At 41.2% G+C, this 19291-nt stretch overlaps 1 protein-coding gene across 6 annotated transcripts in view; it reads left to right on the top strand.

Moving 5' to 3' along the window:
- Positions 1 to 622: 622 nt before the first annotated feature.
- ITGB8 (integrin subunit beta 8) overlaps positions 623 to 19291 on the top strand; it is a 49348-nt gene continuing 30679 nt past the window's right edge. For 3 of the 6 annotated variants that reach the window (XM_021538267.2, XM_021538263.2, XM_021538266.2), the window contains exons 1-2: positions 2590 to 2748; positions 16698 to 16783. In XM_021538267.2, coding sequence (XP_021393942.2) covers positions 2595 to 2748; positions 16698 to 16783 — 240 coding nt within the window. In that variant the 5' untranslated portion in view covers positions 2590 to 2594. Of the gene's footprint in view, positions 735 to 1964; positions 2179 to 2589; positions 2749 to 16697; positions 16784 to 19291 lie in introns of those variants that run through there. The other 3 variants (XM_021538265.3, XM_077787557.1, XM_021538268.3) reach the window with 2 other exon arrangements.

Below are 19291 nucleotides of genomic sequence, written 5' to 3'. Positions count from 1 at the left end.
AGGAGTAAATTGAGTTTAGTTCACTCGTCACCAGTCTATCTTATTTCAAATAGTACCCAATGAGTTCTCAAGGGACCTGTAGCTATCCACCTACAGTGTTTGAGATTGTGATCTCTGAAATCATAGAGCTTTTAGGTTAAGAATGCCACAATATTTGAAATCCTGCAGATACTACACTTCTTTCTGAATGTCATTGCATACGGCTTTCTCACATCCCATATCCCCATTTGGGCTATGACCACTCAAGGAATGACAGTCAGATGTCTGAAATGGGGGATTTTTCCAAAATGAAGCAAAAAAGATGATACATCATTTAAAAACTCCAGAGTGGGACCACGAGATTGCTTCATTGCCAGCCCTTCCTCAGCACTCTTGAACAAACTCACCGTGCTCAGCTTCTGACCTCTGACATTCAGATGCTAAATCATCCATAACTTCTCAAGGCTTAGCAAGGGATCTGAAAAGGCTTCCGCAGCCCTTCATTCGTAGACAGTGAAACAGTACATTATTTACACTGGTTGCATTTGCAGGATTTATAAACGTACCCTGCACAGACAGGCTTGGATGCAGCACAGAGATCCGCCTAGGATCCTGCGCGCAGTCATCTGTTGTCGGTATCAGAAAGGAAGGATGCCACACGGCTGGCCACCAGGGACCCGAGGTCGGCACACCTACCCCGTAACGCAGCCGGGCGGAGGCCCGGCCACCGTCGTGTGACAGGGCGAGGTGCCCAGGTGGGTTTTACCTGCCGGGAAAACGCCTCCACCCACAGGCTCCGCGGGGAGCACAGGGACGGGAGCTGCAGGGAGCTCCTCCGTGGAGCGGAGCGGGGCCGGGCGAGGCGGCGGCCGAGGTCGCACCTTGGCCCGGTGGGGCTTTCCTGGCCCGCACGGCGCGGTACTTTCCGGACACGGTTAACCTTTGCGTTACACCCACTGCGCCCGGAGGGGTGGAAACTCCGGGGAGAAACGATTCGGGGAGGGCGGTAAAGGAGGAGAGGTGGTTTTAGGTAGCGAAGATTTGCCGGCCCGCACCAGGGGCCGGCGCGCTCCTGCAAGCGGGACGCCCCGGGAAAGCGGCGGCGTTCCCGGGCCGGTGGGCAGCGCCCGGGTTAGGGAGGCGCTGCCGGCGAGGGTCGCACAAGCGAGCGGCGGCGGGGTCACACGCAGCGAGGGCCGGCCCAGCCGGCGGGGCGGGGCGGAGCGGCCGCCGCAGGGCCAAAGCGGCGGGCGAGGTGCGGCGGGGGCCGGCGGCGCAGCGCTCTGCCCGCGGCCTTCGTCCGCCTCCGCGGCCGGGGGCAGCGGCCGTGCCGAGCTCGGGCGGCCGCGACCGAAGCCGCCGGCGAACAAAGGCGCGGGCGGCCACAGTGACTTCACCGCCGGGCCCGCCCCCGCACTCCCGCTCGCGGAACCTGCCCCGCTGCCGTCTCCTGGCAACCTGCGGGGACCCGCACTCTCCGCGCTGGGGCCGGGCAGCGCCGCCGGCCGCGGTCTCCTGCCGTCCCCTCGCCGTCCTCAGCAGACCCCGTACCCCCGGCGCCGAGAGGCGGCCCCGGCGGCGCCTCGGGACGGCGGCGGGCAGCGCCCACCTGCCCCCGGCGGGGGCGGGCAGGGGGCGGCCGTCCCCGCCCCCCGGCAGCCGCCCTCTTCGCCCGAGGGAGGTGCGGAGCTGCCGCCGCCGCCGCCGCTCCCCGCGCGGTGCCAGGAGCCTCCCCGCACCCCCCAGGCAGGGCGGGCGGCGACGCGCCCCTGGCCGCCGGGCTGGAAGCGAATGGAGGGAACCAAGCTCCGCGCTTAGCCGGGGCCCCTCTGCCGCCGGGGGGGGGCCGGTCCTGGCGGGGCGCGGAGGCGCGGCAGGCGCTGCCCCCGAGATGCGGCGGCCCCCGCCCGCCCCTCCGAGCGCCCTACCTGTGCCGGGCCCGCCGCCGCCCCTCCCCCGGCCCCGCCGCCGCCGCCGCCCCCGCGGGGGCCGGGACTGAGCGCGCCGCGGCGCCGAGACACGGCCCCGAGAAGAGGGCGAGGGAGCGGGAGCGGTGCCGGCCGCGGCGCATGATGTGGGTGCCGCTGCTGGCGTGCCTCACCGCGGGGATCGTCTCCGTGCCCAGGTGCCAGCGCGGCCCCGGAGCCTTCCTCGGGGCGGCCTGGCTGCTGGCGGCCGTGCCGGGACTCTGCCAGCGCTGTAAGTGTCCGAGCGCCTGGGACTGCTGCCCCGGCTGGCGGGGGCTGTGGCCGGGTTTGGTTCTGGCGCGGGGTCGTGCGAGGGCGGGGGGCTTGCCCGGGCCCGGCCGCTGCCCTGGGGCGCAGCGCTGACAGCGGGACCGGCCGGCGCCACCGGCACTCGTCGGCCGGGCGGGCCGAGCTGGCGGGCGCACGGTACCTGCAGGGAGAGCCGGGCTGGAGCGGTGTCCAAGCCTCACACCGCCAGGGCCAGCCCGTGATTTCACTGCCCACGCCGGGGGCGTCCCGCCTTTAGGGAGCCATGGGGAGCCGGCGGGACTGTCGCACTCCAGGGTGCTGCGGGTCCTGAAGTGCACCCTCCGCAACACTCCGTGGAGCGGCACGCGGACCCCAGCCAGGGATGACCGGTTCTTGGGGATGGTAACACTCTGTTTTACGTCGTTCATGTGGCACGCAGTGGCAGGGTTAAATAGGGATAGAGCTACGAGAAGATTGTCTTCTGTTTACCTCGGGATAACGTGCATGTTGGCAGTTCCCTGGGAGCTATGGTTCTCGGGTGAAAAAGACTCAGGTAAATGTGGGTAACTCCTCACGTTGTGGAATTGCTTCCCAAGGCCCCCAGTATCATTTTTAATGTGTGCTGGCTGAGGGGAGCTTGTGCAAATGTACCTTAGATGGTGCAGCAGTTGACAGAGCAAGCAGGTTAGTCAATTCATAAAGGATCTTATTTAGCTAGCAGTGATCATAAAAGCAGATCTGGTTGTCAGTCATCTTTCTGTATTTTCTTATGCTTGTGGAATAATTGGCATTTCCCAGTTTAAGCCTGGAGCTGATTTAAAATGTTAACATGTAACCTCTGAAACTGAGATTTACAATGGGAACAATGTATTAGTCTTAGATTCTTTATTGCAAAGGAGACAAATTCATGCCTAATTCAGTAGGATTTGCCCAGCACTATTAAAAACAATGGAATAATTTGTTAACTTTCATAGGATAATTTATTTTACTTTTTTGGCTTCGTACTTTGAATTCAGAACCAAAGTAATGTCAATAGGAAAAATAAAATATATTATTAAATTTCTTATGAACCATGACATCTTGTATGTGGTATCCCAGATTTTTTTTATACAGTGCAATTGAGTTGAAATGCTAATTGAAACTTTATGAAAAGGATGGTTCTGTGCCTGAATGTAGTGTTGTGCTTGCTTATGAGTGTAGTTCCTGGGTACACACTACTGCAAGTAATGCAACAGAACAGAATGCCACAGGGGGGAGGTTGTGCATGGAGCTTTTGTGCCAAAGGATGCTTGCTGTCTTTGTTGTGCTTCATAGTGAAAATATATATGGGCAATACGTCATGGGTTATGTGTTTATTGTGACAACAGCTCTCAGATTGGGCAGACTGTAACTCACATAGACCTTGTTTTTTCCTTTTCATTTGAAACCTCTGCTAATTCATGAAAGCTGAAAAGAACACTGAATTCTTTCCTTCATACATAATCACTTTGCAGGCTACAGCCGCAGTTGAATCAAGAAGAATGTTTTGCTTTGTTTTTCTGTGAATGAACACATGAAATTTTTTGTTATTATTAATATTGTTAGTGATTTTTACATTTAGTTGTGATAGCCAGTGCAACACCACCTGGATTCTTTGAATGTCTGCAGGCTGCTTTGAGAGACAGTGGGCAGCAGCTCCATGTACAGATATTTGGCAGCATGGTTTTGTTCACACAGCCATTCCTCTTTGCTTCTGCATTGACAGTGCTGGGCATGGAGAAAAGCATCTTGCTGTTCCTGTGCCATCATCAAGTCCAATTTATTTATGTGCAGAGTTGGCAGAACCTGCATATCTGTTGAACTGAATCTCCAGTTCTGAAAGAGACTGGAATTAATATGAACTGTACATAGAATTCAAATTTATTTAATTCTTGTTGGAGCATTTATGGCTCTTCTAATTGAAACATTAAGAGCTTGATACTACCTGAGATATTTGTTCTTCAAGCTGCAGTTTGAGATGTGAGTCATTGCTTGGGGATAAGTAAAGGTAGAATTTGGCATAGGGTTTGAAGTTACAAGGAGCGCAAAAGGAAATCTCACAATGATGTAAATTTGTAATTCCCAAATTATGGGTTCTGTAAGCTCAAATAAAAAGAGTAGTGTTGCTGCCTTCTACAAAGGGTCCCTTGTTCAATAAGTCTCACCAAAAGGAAATTTGCAGTTCAGTAAGCCAATTATAACAAATACCTGACATAAGATTCAAGCTAGTTCTGTAGGGATTTCTACAGATCCCTGCATTTATGTTTGAACATTAAAGCTGACAAACTCCTAAAGATGTAAACCAGTGAACTGAATAAAAGCTGGATTCTACAGCAAGAGCATGTGTATGCATTGCACTAACCAATTGAGTAAGTGCTCACTTCAGTGAAGACAATTCTCTTGCCCTGTTCAGAAACCAACTGCTGAAACTCTTATTTTTTACCTGCTGTATCAGCACATGGGTTATATGGGGCTTAAGTACTGAAGAATGACTGATTGGTCAGGCTTAACATAGGACATTGATTAAGATCTCTGCAGTGTCCCAAGACCAGTTATAATATTAAAATCAGAAAACTAAGGTATTTGGTGCTTTCCAAAATACCCAGGGAGTAATTCCTCTATGAAGCTCAGGTAAACAGAATGTACTTGAGGTGTGCAAACAGGGATGAGATGGAATGAAAATCTTTATCTCTGAACAAAAGTTGGAGAACAGTCACACAGCAATTCTTTTAAATAGTTGTGATTGACAGGTCTCTTTAAATACCAGCTTTAAAAGTATTTTCAGTCTTCTTGAGAGTGTCATTTGGAAAGACCACTGGAGAATCATCATGAAGGGGTCAGTTGTTAATTGATTTGTGCCAATAGCATGACTTTTGATTCATTAATTTTCTCCCATCAAGGTCTTTGGTGCTTCACCAGTCTTGTCACATCAGATTTCCATGTGATCCCTCTAGTAAGAAAGTTTTATAAACCATTACTCATGCTACTTCTCAAAGGAATAAGGAAAGCTATTCAAACCACCCATGGAAGATTTTGAAGAGAAGTGATGGGAAATATGCCATGATACACACACAAACACACAAAAAAGTCTGAAATAAAAGATACATCATGATAGCTTTAATTGGTGTTTATCTGTTAATTCTCTTGCGCACCCATGCAGTGCATTTTCTATTGAGACTCAGTGGAAGAAGCTGAGCTGTATGGGATACCCAGCACTGAGTCAATTGAGCTTTTCCTGAGGCTTAAAACAATCCAAGGAAAAGAGAAAATCCAGTTTTCATTTCCTGAGTCTGCGTGGGCGATCTGCACCCTCGGGCTAATGGACCATCTTTGGGAAAGCCAACCTTTTTGGAACCTTTGGGGTAAAACAACCTGGGTGTTTGAGAGGGCTGTAAATTGCAGTTCTGAGGAGCAGTGAGGGAGAGGTTTGTTTATGTGCGCATTGCTCAAGGAGCATATTTTGCCAATAACATGCCTACATTTGCTTTGAAAATTGTATACTTCTCATAATATGTTGCAATCTCATGTCTCTTCAGGGGGCTTATGTGATAAGGTTTTTTTTTATTTTGTCTTTTTTACAAGTTGAATGAAACTCATAGTTGCATGTGTAGTGTTTACAGTGTTTTCATGCTACAGGTGTTTGAGACGAGGCAGAGAAAAGAGAGAAGAGGGGCAGTTTATGAACTAGAAGAGCAATAACAATATTCTTGATACTCTGGAAGGGTTGCCTCTGTCATTTTGGACATGTCGCTGAGGAAAGTTGTCAAGGTACTCTGAAGATTGCATGCATCAGAAATACCTCTACAGTTTGAAGAGGCAGTTGCTTCTTTTTAGGCCTTTAAACTTTCAAGGACTGGAACTGCAACAACTGAGAAAGCAAAATTTAGAGCCCATTAGTCAAGAGGCCTAAATTAATAAATTTGATTTTCCATACAATCTAAGTTTAATTTACTTCCCCAGACCATCGCAAAGATGTCAGAATGTGAACTTCATGGAAGCTAAAGAAAATCTTCATTAAATAACCCCCATTCCACAAGTGGACATTAAAATGTCAGATTATAACCTACCTTATACTTTATAAAGCACTTAAATGCTGGTAATATTTTTCAAATCCCTATGAAGAATTTGTGATGACTTGTCCATGTTGTGTCTTGAGTTTGGGACAATTAGAACTAATTACCATAGGAGAAGAAAAATGGAAGGTATTTTATTTACAAATCATGTAAGTTGACATGGGCTGCTGATATTTATCAAGGCATTTTAATAACAGTTAACAGTTGGACCAGAGGATTTAAAGAATCTTTTCCAGCCTAAACGATGCTATGATTCAAGGAGGTACTCCTGAGCCTATATATGCCTTTCTTATCCTCATCTCTGAAAAGTTCCCCCACTTATATAAAGGTGGAATCATTCAGGACAAAAACTTGAAGAACAGAAGCCTCAGACAGATGCATATAAACTCAAGTTTTTCATGTGTATATATATATATATATATATATATATATATATATATATGTAGAGGATTACTGGTGGACTTGCCAGTATTGGGTTAAGTGCTGATCTACACGATCTTAGTGGTCCTTTTGAACCAAAATTTCTCTGATTCTATCTAGATCTGATGTAAGAAACATTAACCTTAATGTGTAAAATAAATCTACCTGTAACTTAAATTACCTACATGATTTTTTTTTTCCACAATGTATATTTTAAAAACTGAATATAGAAAAAGTATACTTTCTTAGATCAGGATAGGTGTATCCAAGGCAGTGATTGGGATTTAATGAGTTCTGTCAGGGTAAGAACAAGTGGAATAGCTTGGTGTTCTGATCTTTAAAGTTTGCTAAGTATTCTTAAAATATATTAATGGCACTAAAGTCATATGTTATATTTTCAAAGCATATATATGTGAACTATTTAAAGCTTTTATTGTAACTGGTAAGCCAGACATCTTGGTATAAAATTGACTTCTCATTATAAATTTACTGAAAACAGAAAGCTGGAGAAGGATATTGTTTCCATTTTGTTAATAAACTTCCTTTGTTTTGAGGGTTTTTTTAAATAAAATTCTTAAGGCCTCGGTGTTTCTCATTCTACTTCCATCCTCCTTTTCAGCAAAATCTTGTTTTCAAAGTTCCTGTATCTCCTCTACTAATTGCTGACTTCTGTCTAACCAGTGGAAAGATGTAAAATTCTTTCTCATCTGCTTAAGCAAACATAATTTTTGAGGGGCAAAGTAGGATATGGTCTGTTATTCTTTTTAAGTACTTGAACTTCATTAATTTTTTTTTCTTTTTGGCAGTTTACATAAATGGACTTGGGCTATTTAGTTTAACTTTCGGGAAGGAAGTGGGGCTCTAATGAATTAGTTCACTGTACACTGTAATGGAACCTTTCTCCAAGAAGAAAAGTAAGCTTCTTGCCAGCCATTCAGGATTCCCCCTTGTTATGGTGGCAGAACAAGAATAACCCCTTGAGCAAAATGTAAGTATTTCAGGATGATCAGAATTTACAGCATTAGAAAGCTGCCAAAAAAGCGACTTCTAGCTGAGGCTAAATTGGCCTAAATTGAAAGCTTTGCAAAGCTCATAATTGACTTTTTCCTTTATATGTTTCTCTGCTTCCCATGACTTCATTGTCATATGCCTGTGGTAATTTCTTGGTATTTACCCATGGTGGCAATAATAAGAAGTCTGAAGTATTTATAGTCATTGAAAGATACTGAGACAAATATTTTAACTATGATTATTGGAGAAACACATTTCTTTAGCTTTAGGCAGGTTTAATGATGTTCCTGGATGTTTGATTTTTATTTTACTTCAGGCCTCTTCTCTGCCCACTGCTTTGGGAGTTAGATTGTTAGCAGCAGTAGTTCATTGGGTTCAGATATTGAAGACTTTAGTGTTTTTGGTGTTTTGCAGTTGTAGCAGTGTTATGAATACAGCTGCATGATGTATGGTGACATCACAAAAGTCTGATTAAACCAGTAGTTTCCCTTTCCAAATTAAATTTTGTTCCTTCTTGATGTTCAAGGGCATTAGGCTAAGTGAATTCTGTTTGTTCTATACTTGAGAGTACAATTTATTTCCATCTTATCTCTGCAGGGTGGAAAGGGTTAGTACTGTGCTGAGGACAACTTGCTTCTCTCAGATGGGAGCTTCTTCCTGGAAACAACCAAGTTCCCATCTTTTTGTTCAAACAAGACTACCAGGAAATAAGAAAACTTGTAACACCTTACACAATGGCACAAATGGCACAAAGTAACTAAATTAAACTAATTATGTTAGCAAGCAGGCTCTTCCAATCTGAGCAAAATTGTTGGAGTGCATTTTGCTGTTAAAAATGTTGTGGCATTACTTTAGAACATTAAATAAACCACTACCTGTTTAAAGCTTAGAATTTGCAAGTTTGAAGTCTGTCCCTTAGAGAGCATTTAAGCTCACCTGAAGACCATAACCATACGTGAATACTTCCTTTTAAGAGCATAAGGAAAAGCTTGCATTCAAACAGTCTGTGTACACCTGTAATTTACTTATAGTTAGTATTTGAGTCTGCATATTTTATAGCCCACTGTTATGTTTTGTGTAATCTTTGCCCCTAAATTATAAAAATTTAACAGGCTAAACCTGAAATGGAGGTTGGCCAGTGTGTTCCTCGACAGGTGGGTTGTGTTTTGAGGTTTTTAATAACGAAAAAAATCCCAGAAAGCTTTTTATCAATTTGTCTCAGTGACAATAGCCATCTTTGGAGATTGAAAATCTTATTGAAAAGCAAATTACTGAAATAACAAATGCCAAAGACTTGGTATTCTAGAAAACAGTAACATTTTTAAAATAGCCCTCTTGAATAAATGCTCCTCCCAATCTTGTGGACTACATAAAAGTCCTTAGGGAGCGGTTGTTATCCTCTCTGATACCAGTCTTATCTTTTATTTCATATTGAGATTCCCTCATTGCGAGTGTAAACTATGTATGTTCAATGTTTTGTTTTAACTCTGACCTGTCCTAATCCACACATGCACAGCTTTTGGTTTGTTTCGGGAAAATCTTCTGTAAAAGCACAATTTAGTTTATCATTTTGTTCAGAACTGAGGGACTTGTTTCCCTAGGTTGTCAGCTTTGGGAATTTTGATCTAAAATGCAGAAGAGGTTTGTTCCAAACCACCATGTATGCAGATAAAAGAGAGTGAAGTAAACTGTTTGCATTGCTATGGACTAAGAATCCATCAGGTTGTCTTTGGTGACACTGTGTGGGAAGAAATAGCCCTGAGCTATTCTTAGCAGTTGCCAAAATTCTGCTGGGTATGTGAATGAAGAGACAGTGCCAGGAGGAGGTCATGCTCCTATGGGGCAGAAAGCAACAATTTGGTGATAATTAGATATGTAAATAAAAGGATACATCAGAGAAACAATTGGGGGTTGAAGGCCTAGTTTGAGAAGGTAGAGCTATAGAAGATGATGGGAGATACAGCTTGGGCTTGTCTTTTATTCAAGGTTGATCTTCTTAAGCAGGCAGAAAATAGTCATTTTTATATACCTTTATAACCATCATGACCTCCTAAGGTAAGACTTTACAGAATACACAAGAACATACCAACCATTTTGGTCTGTTGATGGGCTACCTGCTAGCAGTGCTTACTAATACAAAATAAATTGAATTAGCAGTGATATGTGGCAGTAGCCATTCCAGGCTTTGCTGAAGCAGCATGGCTGTATTCAAGCTAGTCAACTCCAAGGGAGCTTCAAGCAGCTGTAGATGACTGGAATACAGTAATTCCTATGCCAATGTTCCATTTTAGGAAACAGAATTAACACAACTCCACACATCTTGAAGTTTCCTTGATATCAAGGGGTTTTTTTAAAAAAAGAAACATTTTAAGATCTCTGGTTCCATATGCTTTGCATGTTTATTGGTGTAAAGCTGTGCAAACAGGACATTCAAATCTGTGCTGTAGAAGCATTAGCTTTTATGACTGTGAGAAATTAGTCTGTTCTAATTATATAATCCTAGTACTTTTTCCTGTATGTTTTTATTTACAAGAGACAGGATAGGTTAGTTTCTGAAGCCAAGTAGTCTTTGACTGTTTGCAGGCATTAATTGCATCAACAAAATGTAACCATCTCCCAGAAGAGCAGGAAGTTTCATAGAAAGGAGAGTCTACAAGTATAGTTGGCCAAGAAACAAAAATTGTGTTGTGAAAAATTTCAAGGTTGCTTTGCTTGTTTTCATTCTGTATTGTGGCTTGGGAACAAAGTCAGACTGGAGTAGTCAATGGCTCTGTCTCTCACAGTCAAGGCCATGTTTGAGGCTGTGGTTTGAATGTTGTGGTTTTGAGTCCTAACTGTGATACCAGTAGCTAATATGGGTAGTACCTTTTCAAAAATGCTGTTATATATATCTTTCTGAAAAGAAATCTTCAAAATTGATATGTGTACATTAAAAACTTGGGTTGCTATGCATCTGTCTGAGGCAAATCTACATTGTGAATAGTGTGCAACCTTCATGTAAGTGCTGGGACTTTTCAGAGATGAGGATAAGAAAGATACATGTAGGCTCAGAGAATGTCAGGAGTATCTCCTTGAATCATAGAATCATTTAGACTGGAAAAGAACCTTAAGATTCTCTATTTCAACCATTAATCCAGCACAAGACCACCGCTAAAACGTGTTCCTGAGCATCACATCCACATATCTTCTAAATACCTCCAGGGGATGGTGACTCTACTACTTCCCTGGACAGCCGGTTCCAAGCCCTTTCAGTGCAGATATTTTCCCTGATATCCAATCTAAACCTTCCCTGGCACAATTTGAGGCCGTTTCCTTTCATCTTATTGCTTGTTAGCTGGGAGAAGAGGCCAACCCCCACCTTATTGCAGTGTCCTTTTCAGGTAATTGTGGAGCATGATAAGGCTCCCCCCACCCTCCATTTCTCTAAACTAAAGCACTCCAGCTCCCTCAGCTGCTCCTCACACTACTTGTGCCAGATTCTTCCCCAGCTCCATTGCCCTTCTCTGGACATGCTCCAGAACACCAATGTCTTTTCTGTTAGCAGCTTTCCATCCCCTTTTTCCCCCAGCATGTAGTGCCACATGGGGTTGCTCTGACTGAAATGCTGAAACCAGCACTTCCCCTTATTGATCTTTATGTAATTGGCTTAAAGCCTAATATGAATCTCCTCTAATTACACTTTTTGGGAACTCCATGTCTATGTGCCTTTACAGAGCAGACTTAAAAAGCATTTTCTATCCTTTCAGCATCAGCTATGACTGTAGTTTTCTGCCAGGGCTTTCCCAATGCTGTGTTGACAGAGGTGTCCTCCCCTTTTGTCTGCGCTGTTCATCTGAAATCCAGTGTCAGCTCTCTCCAGTGGCGTCACTCAGACCTTGCACAATGTGCAAAAAAGGAAGATCTTTGTGGTTTTTCCTTTGTGCTTTGCAAAGGCACAAACTCTTGCAGGGCAGACTTCTGCATTGCTTTGCATTTTAATGCCTTTTTAAGTCACCTGTGTAGCTGACCCTCATGTTTAAAAGGTACTGTCTTCATATGGTAATGCAGATTAATTTGGGAACCCCAAAACTCTCGGGGGAGGGGGGAGGTGTATATCAGCAGAGTTAGGAATGGAAAGTCTCTATCAGTTATCAGGACTTGTTCACTAGTGATTCTTTTCATTGCATTTATTTAGATGTGCAAAGTTTGGTTTTGAGGGGTCTTTTATCTTGTTTGTTTGGAAAGGTGTTTTTACTCACATGCCAGGTTTACAGAAATATTTTTGAGAGCTCATAATTTAATTGTGTTTTGCACCTTTCTTTTACACATCTTTATTTTCTTATCAAAAACATGTCTCTACCTTGCAGAGTTTTAGTTTGCTGCTTCTTTTGTTGCTGGCAAAAACCATTTTAAAATCAGTGTGCAGCTTAGCTTCTTGCTGTCTGAATAGTGAAACTAAAGTGCCCAAAAGTTAATGACAAAGTGAAACAAATTAACAATCTCATATATAATAGAGGAAACGGGAGAGGAAAGAAAAGTTGTTTGGTATTCTTCTCAAGTAATCTTAGAATCTTCTTATAAAGCACAGTATTCAAGTTGAAATCTCCTTTCCTGGGCATGGTTGAGTACCTCTTAAAGCTGATTTTGAGGTATACCTTGTAATCTTATTGGAAAATCTGGTGATGACATAGTGTGTTTTTAAGGCATAGCACCAAAGGCAGGGAGAATTATTTCTTGTTTGGAAAAAGGAAGAGGGGGAAAAATCCCTAATTCCAGGACTGGGTTTTAGGATTGGCAGTTAAAGCACAGACTCTCATTTTTTTTCCAGTAATCTGAGCAAGTAACTCTCCGACATAATAATCATGGAAAAATAATCCCTCCTCTGTAGCATTTTTATAGCACTTCTCATTGTACCTGCACGCTCAGCCAAAGTGAATGGGGAAGCCATGTGTTACGTGGGACAGCCACTGTCTGTCCCCTCTGCAGGGTCATGTTGCTCTGCTCTGAAAATAAAAAGGTGAAGGTAACTGCAGTGTACTGCATAAAAGCTGCAGCTTTCTTCATAAATTAGGGTATACACACGTTCACAAGTTAGTGAAGGCCTCATTCATTATCTGTGGAGAGGGATAGCCTGGCTGATTGCTGCCCTAGAACAAGATGAGATACACAATTGAAGGAAAACCAGCTCTGTGGAAGATGGATATTTTCCTATGTTCTTGCCTCAATGAGTGTTCACCAGTCTGAGGACCATGATCAGGGAGTATAAGCTGCAAGCTATATTTGAGCTTTCTCTTTTAAGAAAGCAAGTGGTACACCCTCCAAAACCAGCACAAGCATGTACCAACTGTGAAGCTGATACAAATCCAAATTCTTGGCTGTACTTGAACAAAGTGCTGTCTGTTTGAAAACCTGTTTAACACCCCCTCTGAGATGCCAGAGTGCTTTATTGCTGTTTCATCTCTGAGATAAATACCTAATTGTGATAAGCTCTACTTTCATAATAAGGAGGCTGGACATAATTATAACATATAGGATGTTTGTCTTGCCTTGATCCCTCTTGTTGCAGAGAGTTTAGGCTTGCCACACCTGTGATCACTGTAAATAGCTGTAGTTGTTGGAGCATGGTTATAATTTTGCAGAGTAGGCTGGAAAAGTGTAGTTTAACCTGATGCACTTTTTATTATATGCATATGCCTGTGCAGTTCCCAACACAGTATTTGGCCCTCGTTGAAAATACCTTTTGGCATACATCAGTTCAAACTAAGCCAGTAGAAACTAGCCCTTAGCTTTGGCTGAACAGTTACTCAGTCTTGTCTGGACTCTGTTTTTGGTGAAGTGGCAGGAAAAATCTCAGTTCTTTTTTAAGTCAACTCATAAAAAAAATCATTCCTTGCTTTACCATGTTTTTTTTAAAGCAACTGAAAAGTTTAAACTTCAACAGTTATGGTTTTAGAGTAGATTTACAACTAAATAGTAAATATTTGATGAATGAAAGCATGTCCATAAATGTTACTGTTATAATGGACTGTGTACTTGGGAACCAGAGTAGTGATGTAGACAGAAAAATAAATAAATAAATAAATAAATTCAACTTTTTCAGGTTTCTCTTTATTAAAAACACAAAATTTCAACCTTTTGTTCCAGTGGTACCAAGCTTCTCTATTGCCAATCTGTGACTTCATGTTGTGAAAATTGAACACTTGAGACTGGAGAGTTATCAGCGAAGAACTTTGCATCCAGGAGTACCGTATATCTTATTTGTGTAAAATGTTTTATCTGCTGTGATCACACTGAAACTGGAGTTTAAGATATTTTTTCTGTCTTATCAGTCTGCAAAGGAACACAGACCCCCCTGTGTTTTACTAGACAGGCTGTATTAATAAACTAAATCAAATTTCAATAAATTCAATAAACTAACCATACAGAAAAAAAACTGGGACAATTATTTTTCAGTCACTTTTCCAATGCATCTGGAAAATGGCACATAGACACATATTGTTGGGTTTTTTAGCAAGTGCATATTAAAAAAAAAGGTGTTACTATTTTGTTATGTGGTCAATGGCATTTAAATTAAAGTATGTGTTTTGCAGATTGGATTATATGTCTTAAGAATGGAGTTTCAGATATTATTGCAGGAAATTAATTAGACCATACTTATTATTTGGGTTACTTGGTTTACTGATTGCAATGACAAGGAATTAATCTTTCTTATTCCTTATCTGAATAGCTAGAAAAACATTTTTTCATATCAGCTATTTATTCTTATCAGAACAGCTCTATCTCTTGCAATGAATATTAACTTGAATGGCTAACTTCAAAGTTCATGTAATTTTCTCCCTATTTTGCTCCATGGTGGTCTTAAAACCACTATTATGCTGCAGATCAGCAACGTATACTTTTCCTTGTCCTTTGACACTTTTTCTGAATTTATCACTCTCTTTTTCTTGTAAAGCCTTTCACCTCTGCTGTCTTTGATACTCAACTGAAGATGGGAGGGTTGTTTGTGTGCCAAGAACAATTACATTCCTTTTATTTTTTACTCCTTCAACACCTTTTCATTCTGAGTCTTTGTGCTTTATGAATACTGTCTAGAGAGGGATCTGTGGCAAGGTCTACAACCCTGGGCATGTCAGTACCTACACAAAATCTTCATGCTTTTTTCCCTCTCTTGCAGTATGTGGCAACATTTTCTATGGCGTCCAGGTCTGATCTTTCAGAGTGCAGAACTAGAACTGTGTAAAGTTACAGTGCTACCTTCTTATAATTACAAAAAAAGTTTTATTGTGTTAGTGCTGAATAAGCTTGCTCTCATTTCATTACATCCAAGTAAAACTTGCTGTGCTTGTTTTTATAACAAGAAGAAACCAAAAGAAATGCTCAGATTTTGTCTTGTTCTTTTCTTTCTCCTTAGCAACTCCTCCTTTATTTATCCTTACCAACCTCTCCCACCCTTTAATCAGTTTTCCCTGCATTCCAGCACCTTCCTGGGCTGCTTTTCAACTTACTGTTTATATCATACCTGTAGCTCTCCTTTTCATTTATGCTTTTTTTTTCCTCACATTGCCTTCATGGCAAAAATTGTCAGCAGTAGTTCATATGAAATAGAAATATCAGTTTGACCTTTGAAATGAATTAAATTTCCACTAATCTACACATTATCAGTATAATGCTGCAAGTGTGCTGCACTGGGCTTTTTAATACTGATATATGTGTTGCTGATAATAATAAAGTGAAAACTGTGATTAGTGGCTTGCATCAGCCATCATTCTAAGTGACCTCTTGAAAACTAGCTGTTTATATGATACAGGATCTCATCTTAGAATCCGTAGCTGAAATCAGCAAAATAAATATTAAAAAAAAATTTAGTACATATTTTCCTAATACAGCTGTTTTGTGAGAAGTTTGTCTCATTACCTAAGAAGAAAGATGGTTTGCATTATTATTGCAGGTTGGAAAGAAATAATCTGAGACAGTATATGTCACCAAAACCTTTCATCAAACTGCTTTGATGATGTCACAGTGGACCAATTAACATATGTAACCTTTGGTTGTATGCAGAAATTAAACTTATTTTGTTCTCTTTATATTGTTTAATATGACATGCTGAACATGCCACAAAGCAGTGTTGTTTAACAGCAGTACTACTGGGCTGTGCATTTTGTGCCCTCCATATAACTCCTTGCAGGTGACTTCTGTCTTGTGCACTGCTCTGCAAGAGGCTTGTGCTCAACATGCTGAAAGGATACACTAATGCTGGCTTTCAAGCTAAGCTGACCAAGCCCCTTGAAAAGATTCTTCTTCTCAACACTAACTGCCAAAGTTTTATAGGAAAGAGTAGTAACTTAAGCAATGATCTATAAAACAAAAATATGAAAAGGATATAAAGGACTTTGCTGGTAGACATGTAAGTAGGCACACTTTTTGCAATTGTTGGTACAGAATGATGTGTCTTCAATCTGTGACACATATAGTGTTGGATTCATTTCTATTTGCTTCTGGAAAAGAAAATCTTCCTCTTCTGGGAAACTATTCATTGCAAAAATGAATATGCAGAGGGGGAATATTTATAGAAGGTGAGAAAATACTTTGGGTTTCATGAGGAGTGAATAATGAATAATTCAGTCAAGTGTAAATGACTTAAAGGGAAAATGTCTGTGAAATGATAAGCTACCTAGTAAATTCTTTTCTTTTAGGCAGTAAATCAGCAAAATACATGCCAAAGATAAACTTGCACTTCAGAATTATTCTAAATCAGGATCTTAAACATTTGGCCTTGTGAATGGAATTTCTTCAATCTGTGCATATAATTCTAGACTGTAGATAAAAGAAAATTGTGTTCCCTCGCCACAGTGCCTTTATTCTGTTTTACTTCTGTTTTGATACATTATCATCACTCTTAATCTGGAGAAGTAATTTTTAAAATCTTAGTATAAAATTAGGTATTTTACAATTTCACATATCATCATAAATCATGAATGTTTGGGTTTGTATTTCATTGCAGCGGAAAACAGATGTGCCACTTCAAATGCAGTAACATGCACAAAGTGTCTTGCTTTGGGTCCAGAGTGTGGATGGTGTGCTCAAGAGGTATGGCATTTTGCTTAATTACACTTGACTTTATATTTTAGCTGCTTCTGATCTTTATAAAGACCTTTAAATTGAGAAAATTATAGTGAGAAATAGCAAGAAAATCTTTAAATGACCCCTAGAGACAGAACCTGAGAAATCATGTGAAATAGATTTTGTTTCCAAAGGAGAAAATGCAATCTTTTATTTGGAAAATTGCAGTAATTTTAAATAAAGTGAGACCTTTTTAATGCATTCCATCTGCTTTGTAGACAGCTTTGGCAGACTTACAGTAGTTTTGAGAGTTTAACAGTTTTTGTCTTCAAAAGCAAAATTACTTATCAGTATTTTGTATAAAGTCCTTATCATATATGAAAACAAGTCTATACATATATGTCTACTTCATTTAGCAAAAGGTTGTACTAAAGTGGAGTTGACTTCACCTTATATTATGATCCTATCACAAATGGAAAAAATTATGCTTTTCTCATTTTGACACTGGAAACTATCAGTTCTGAGACAGCACAGAAGCTAGATCTTAAATAGCAAGGATGATTCTGAAATTATTGTTATTTTGCAAACTGTAAGAATATAGGAATTTCTGGTTTTGTTTGACAGAAAAAAAAATAACCTTCTTGATAGCATGATTTTGAGTAATGACATCAGAGGAGCAAGCTTTTGAAGAATGTCGCTGACAATCACAAGCTCGTATGCTCTTTAAGCTCATGTGGAAATTACCAGTGGTAGCTTTCAGGTTAGCAGAGAAGGTAGATAAGTTCCTGGGGTGTGTCTGGCAGAGATAAGAAGTGTAAGGCACTGGCAATATTTGAGATATTATGTCTTGGAATCATTAAGTTAGTCTGCCAAAGGTACAAGGCTAAATAATACAAGGATGGGTAGAGGCATGCAGGGCTTCTTTTCCCACAGGAAGCTTAACACGTGTAGATGGCACAATGGATTACAGTGTGGAGGGGTTCATTACTCTGGCCCCATGTCCTGTCTTGCAAAGGGCAAAGCTTTATCCTCCTCCATCTGCATTTATTACAGAACAGCATTTGCTAACTTTCCCATGCTACGGAGCTGCAGTAGGTCCCCTTCTAAGTAGGCACATGGACTTGGCTGGTTTCACTTCTGCTCTGCTTGTCCTGCTTCACTTCTCAAGTCAATCTTGAGAGCTGTTCATGGACACCAGGGCTTTGTCAAACCGTCTTAAATAGCTGTCTCACCAACACACCATCCATAGTTATGGAATGGCATAACCCATATTATTGCCGATGGAAATATTGCAGTGCAGCTTAGCCTGCCTGCTTCATGAGAAAAATCTTTTTAATAAGATAATCAGCCCTGAGGAACTCTGGAGATGCTTTGAATTTATACTCACACACAATGGACCTCAGAAAACACTACAAATCTATTAGTCATTACTGGTAATGAGAGTAGCTAAGTTCTTTACACATTTAAAAATCTAGCTTTTTGGAAAGTAGACACTAAAAAGGGTATATAAATAGCAGTAACTTAAAAAGTAGCCTCTGTTGTTTTTAATAAGGAAGGTTATAGAAAAAATACATCCGAGATTAACTACAAAAATAAGCTTTGAAATTTGAAAAACAAGATACAGGACTGTCATATTTCATTGTTCAGGGATTTTCTCCAGTCTTTACAGGGTTCAGATGACTATTATCTAATACACAATTTGCTATATTTTCGATTGCTTATTTTCTCATTTCCATCTGAAAGATCAGAGATTGTCCTTTATTTGGTTGGTCTCCAGCTTTGACTCAGATGGACCATTACTTTGAAAGACTACAAAAGATCTTGTCTTTTTTTTTGTTTGTTTTTTTCCCCTGCATGATCAGAATCATATTAATCATCATATTAGCAGTCAGGAAGGAATTTTGCATTGGATCATTTTGGCACAATTTTTGACAACTTTTCTCTTTCAGTGCAGCAAAGGATGGGCTGCTTCTGACATCATCCTTCTACTAATCACTTTTCTATTGCTACAAGAGCTTTTATGTTGGTGGAATCCTAAACTGTCCACTCCTGTAATTATACATGGTTTCCTCTTTCCAGGAATTGAAATTATGTAGTTCAGCAGGCCTTTGGATTTTGCGTAGTGGAATAGATAAATTCAGGCTGGCTAAATCTAGAGCTGACCTCTGGTGTTCCTACTAAATATCAGCCTGAGTAACTTTACCAGTGTATTCCTCTGAAAACTAACCTTTTTGATGTTGTGGGAATGATGCTTTCTTGCTAAAATGAGCTCATTGCATGGCACAGAACTTTTTTTAGTGATTTAATAACAGTGTGTAATTAACTTTTTCTCCAAAGTCAGCTTATTCTGATTGTGCAAGATCCTGTTTCTCATTTAAAAATTTTTCTGTGAATAAAAGGTCAATGTGGCAATTAGGTTTAAATTCTAATTTAAATATTGCATTATTGCCATTATTTAAAACATATGGTTTCAGGAACTTGTTCTATGATTTATGCAATTATAGTAGCATATTTTATTGTTTCAAAGACCAATAT

Source organism: Lonchura striata, chromosome 1 (assembly GCF_046129695.1).
Source record: "Lonchura striata isolate bLonStr1 chromosome 1, bLonStr1.mat, whole genome shotgun sequence".
NCBI classification, from domain to species: Eukaryota; Metazoa; Chordata; class Aves; order Passeriformes; family Estrildidae; genus Lonchura; species Lonchura striata.
The sequence above is the reverse complement of the archived record's forward strand: the minus strand, read 5'-3'. Positions and strand labels throughout refer to the sequence as shown.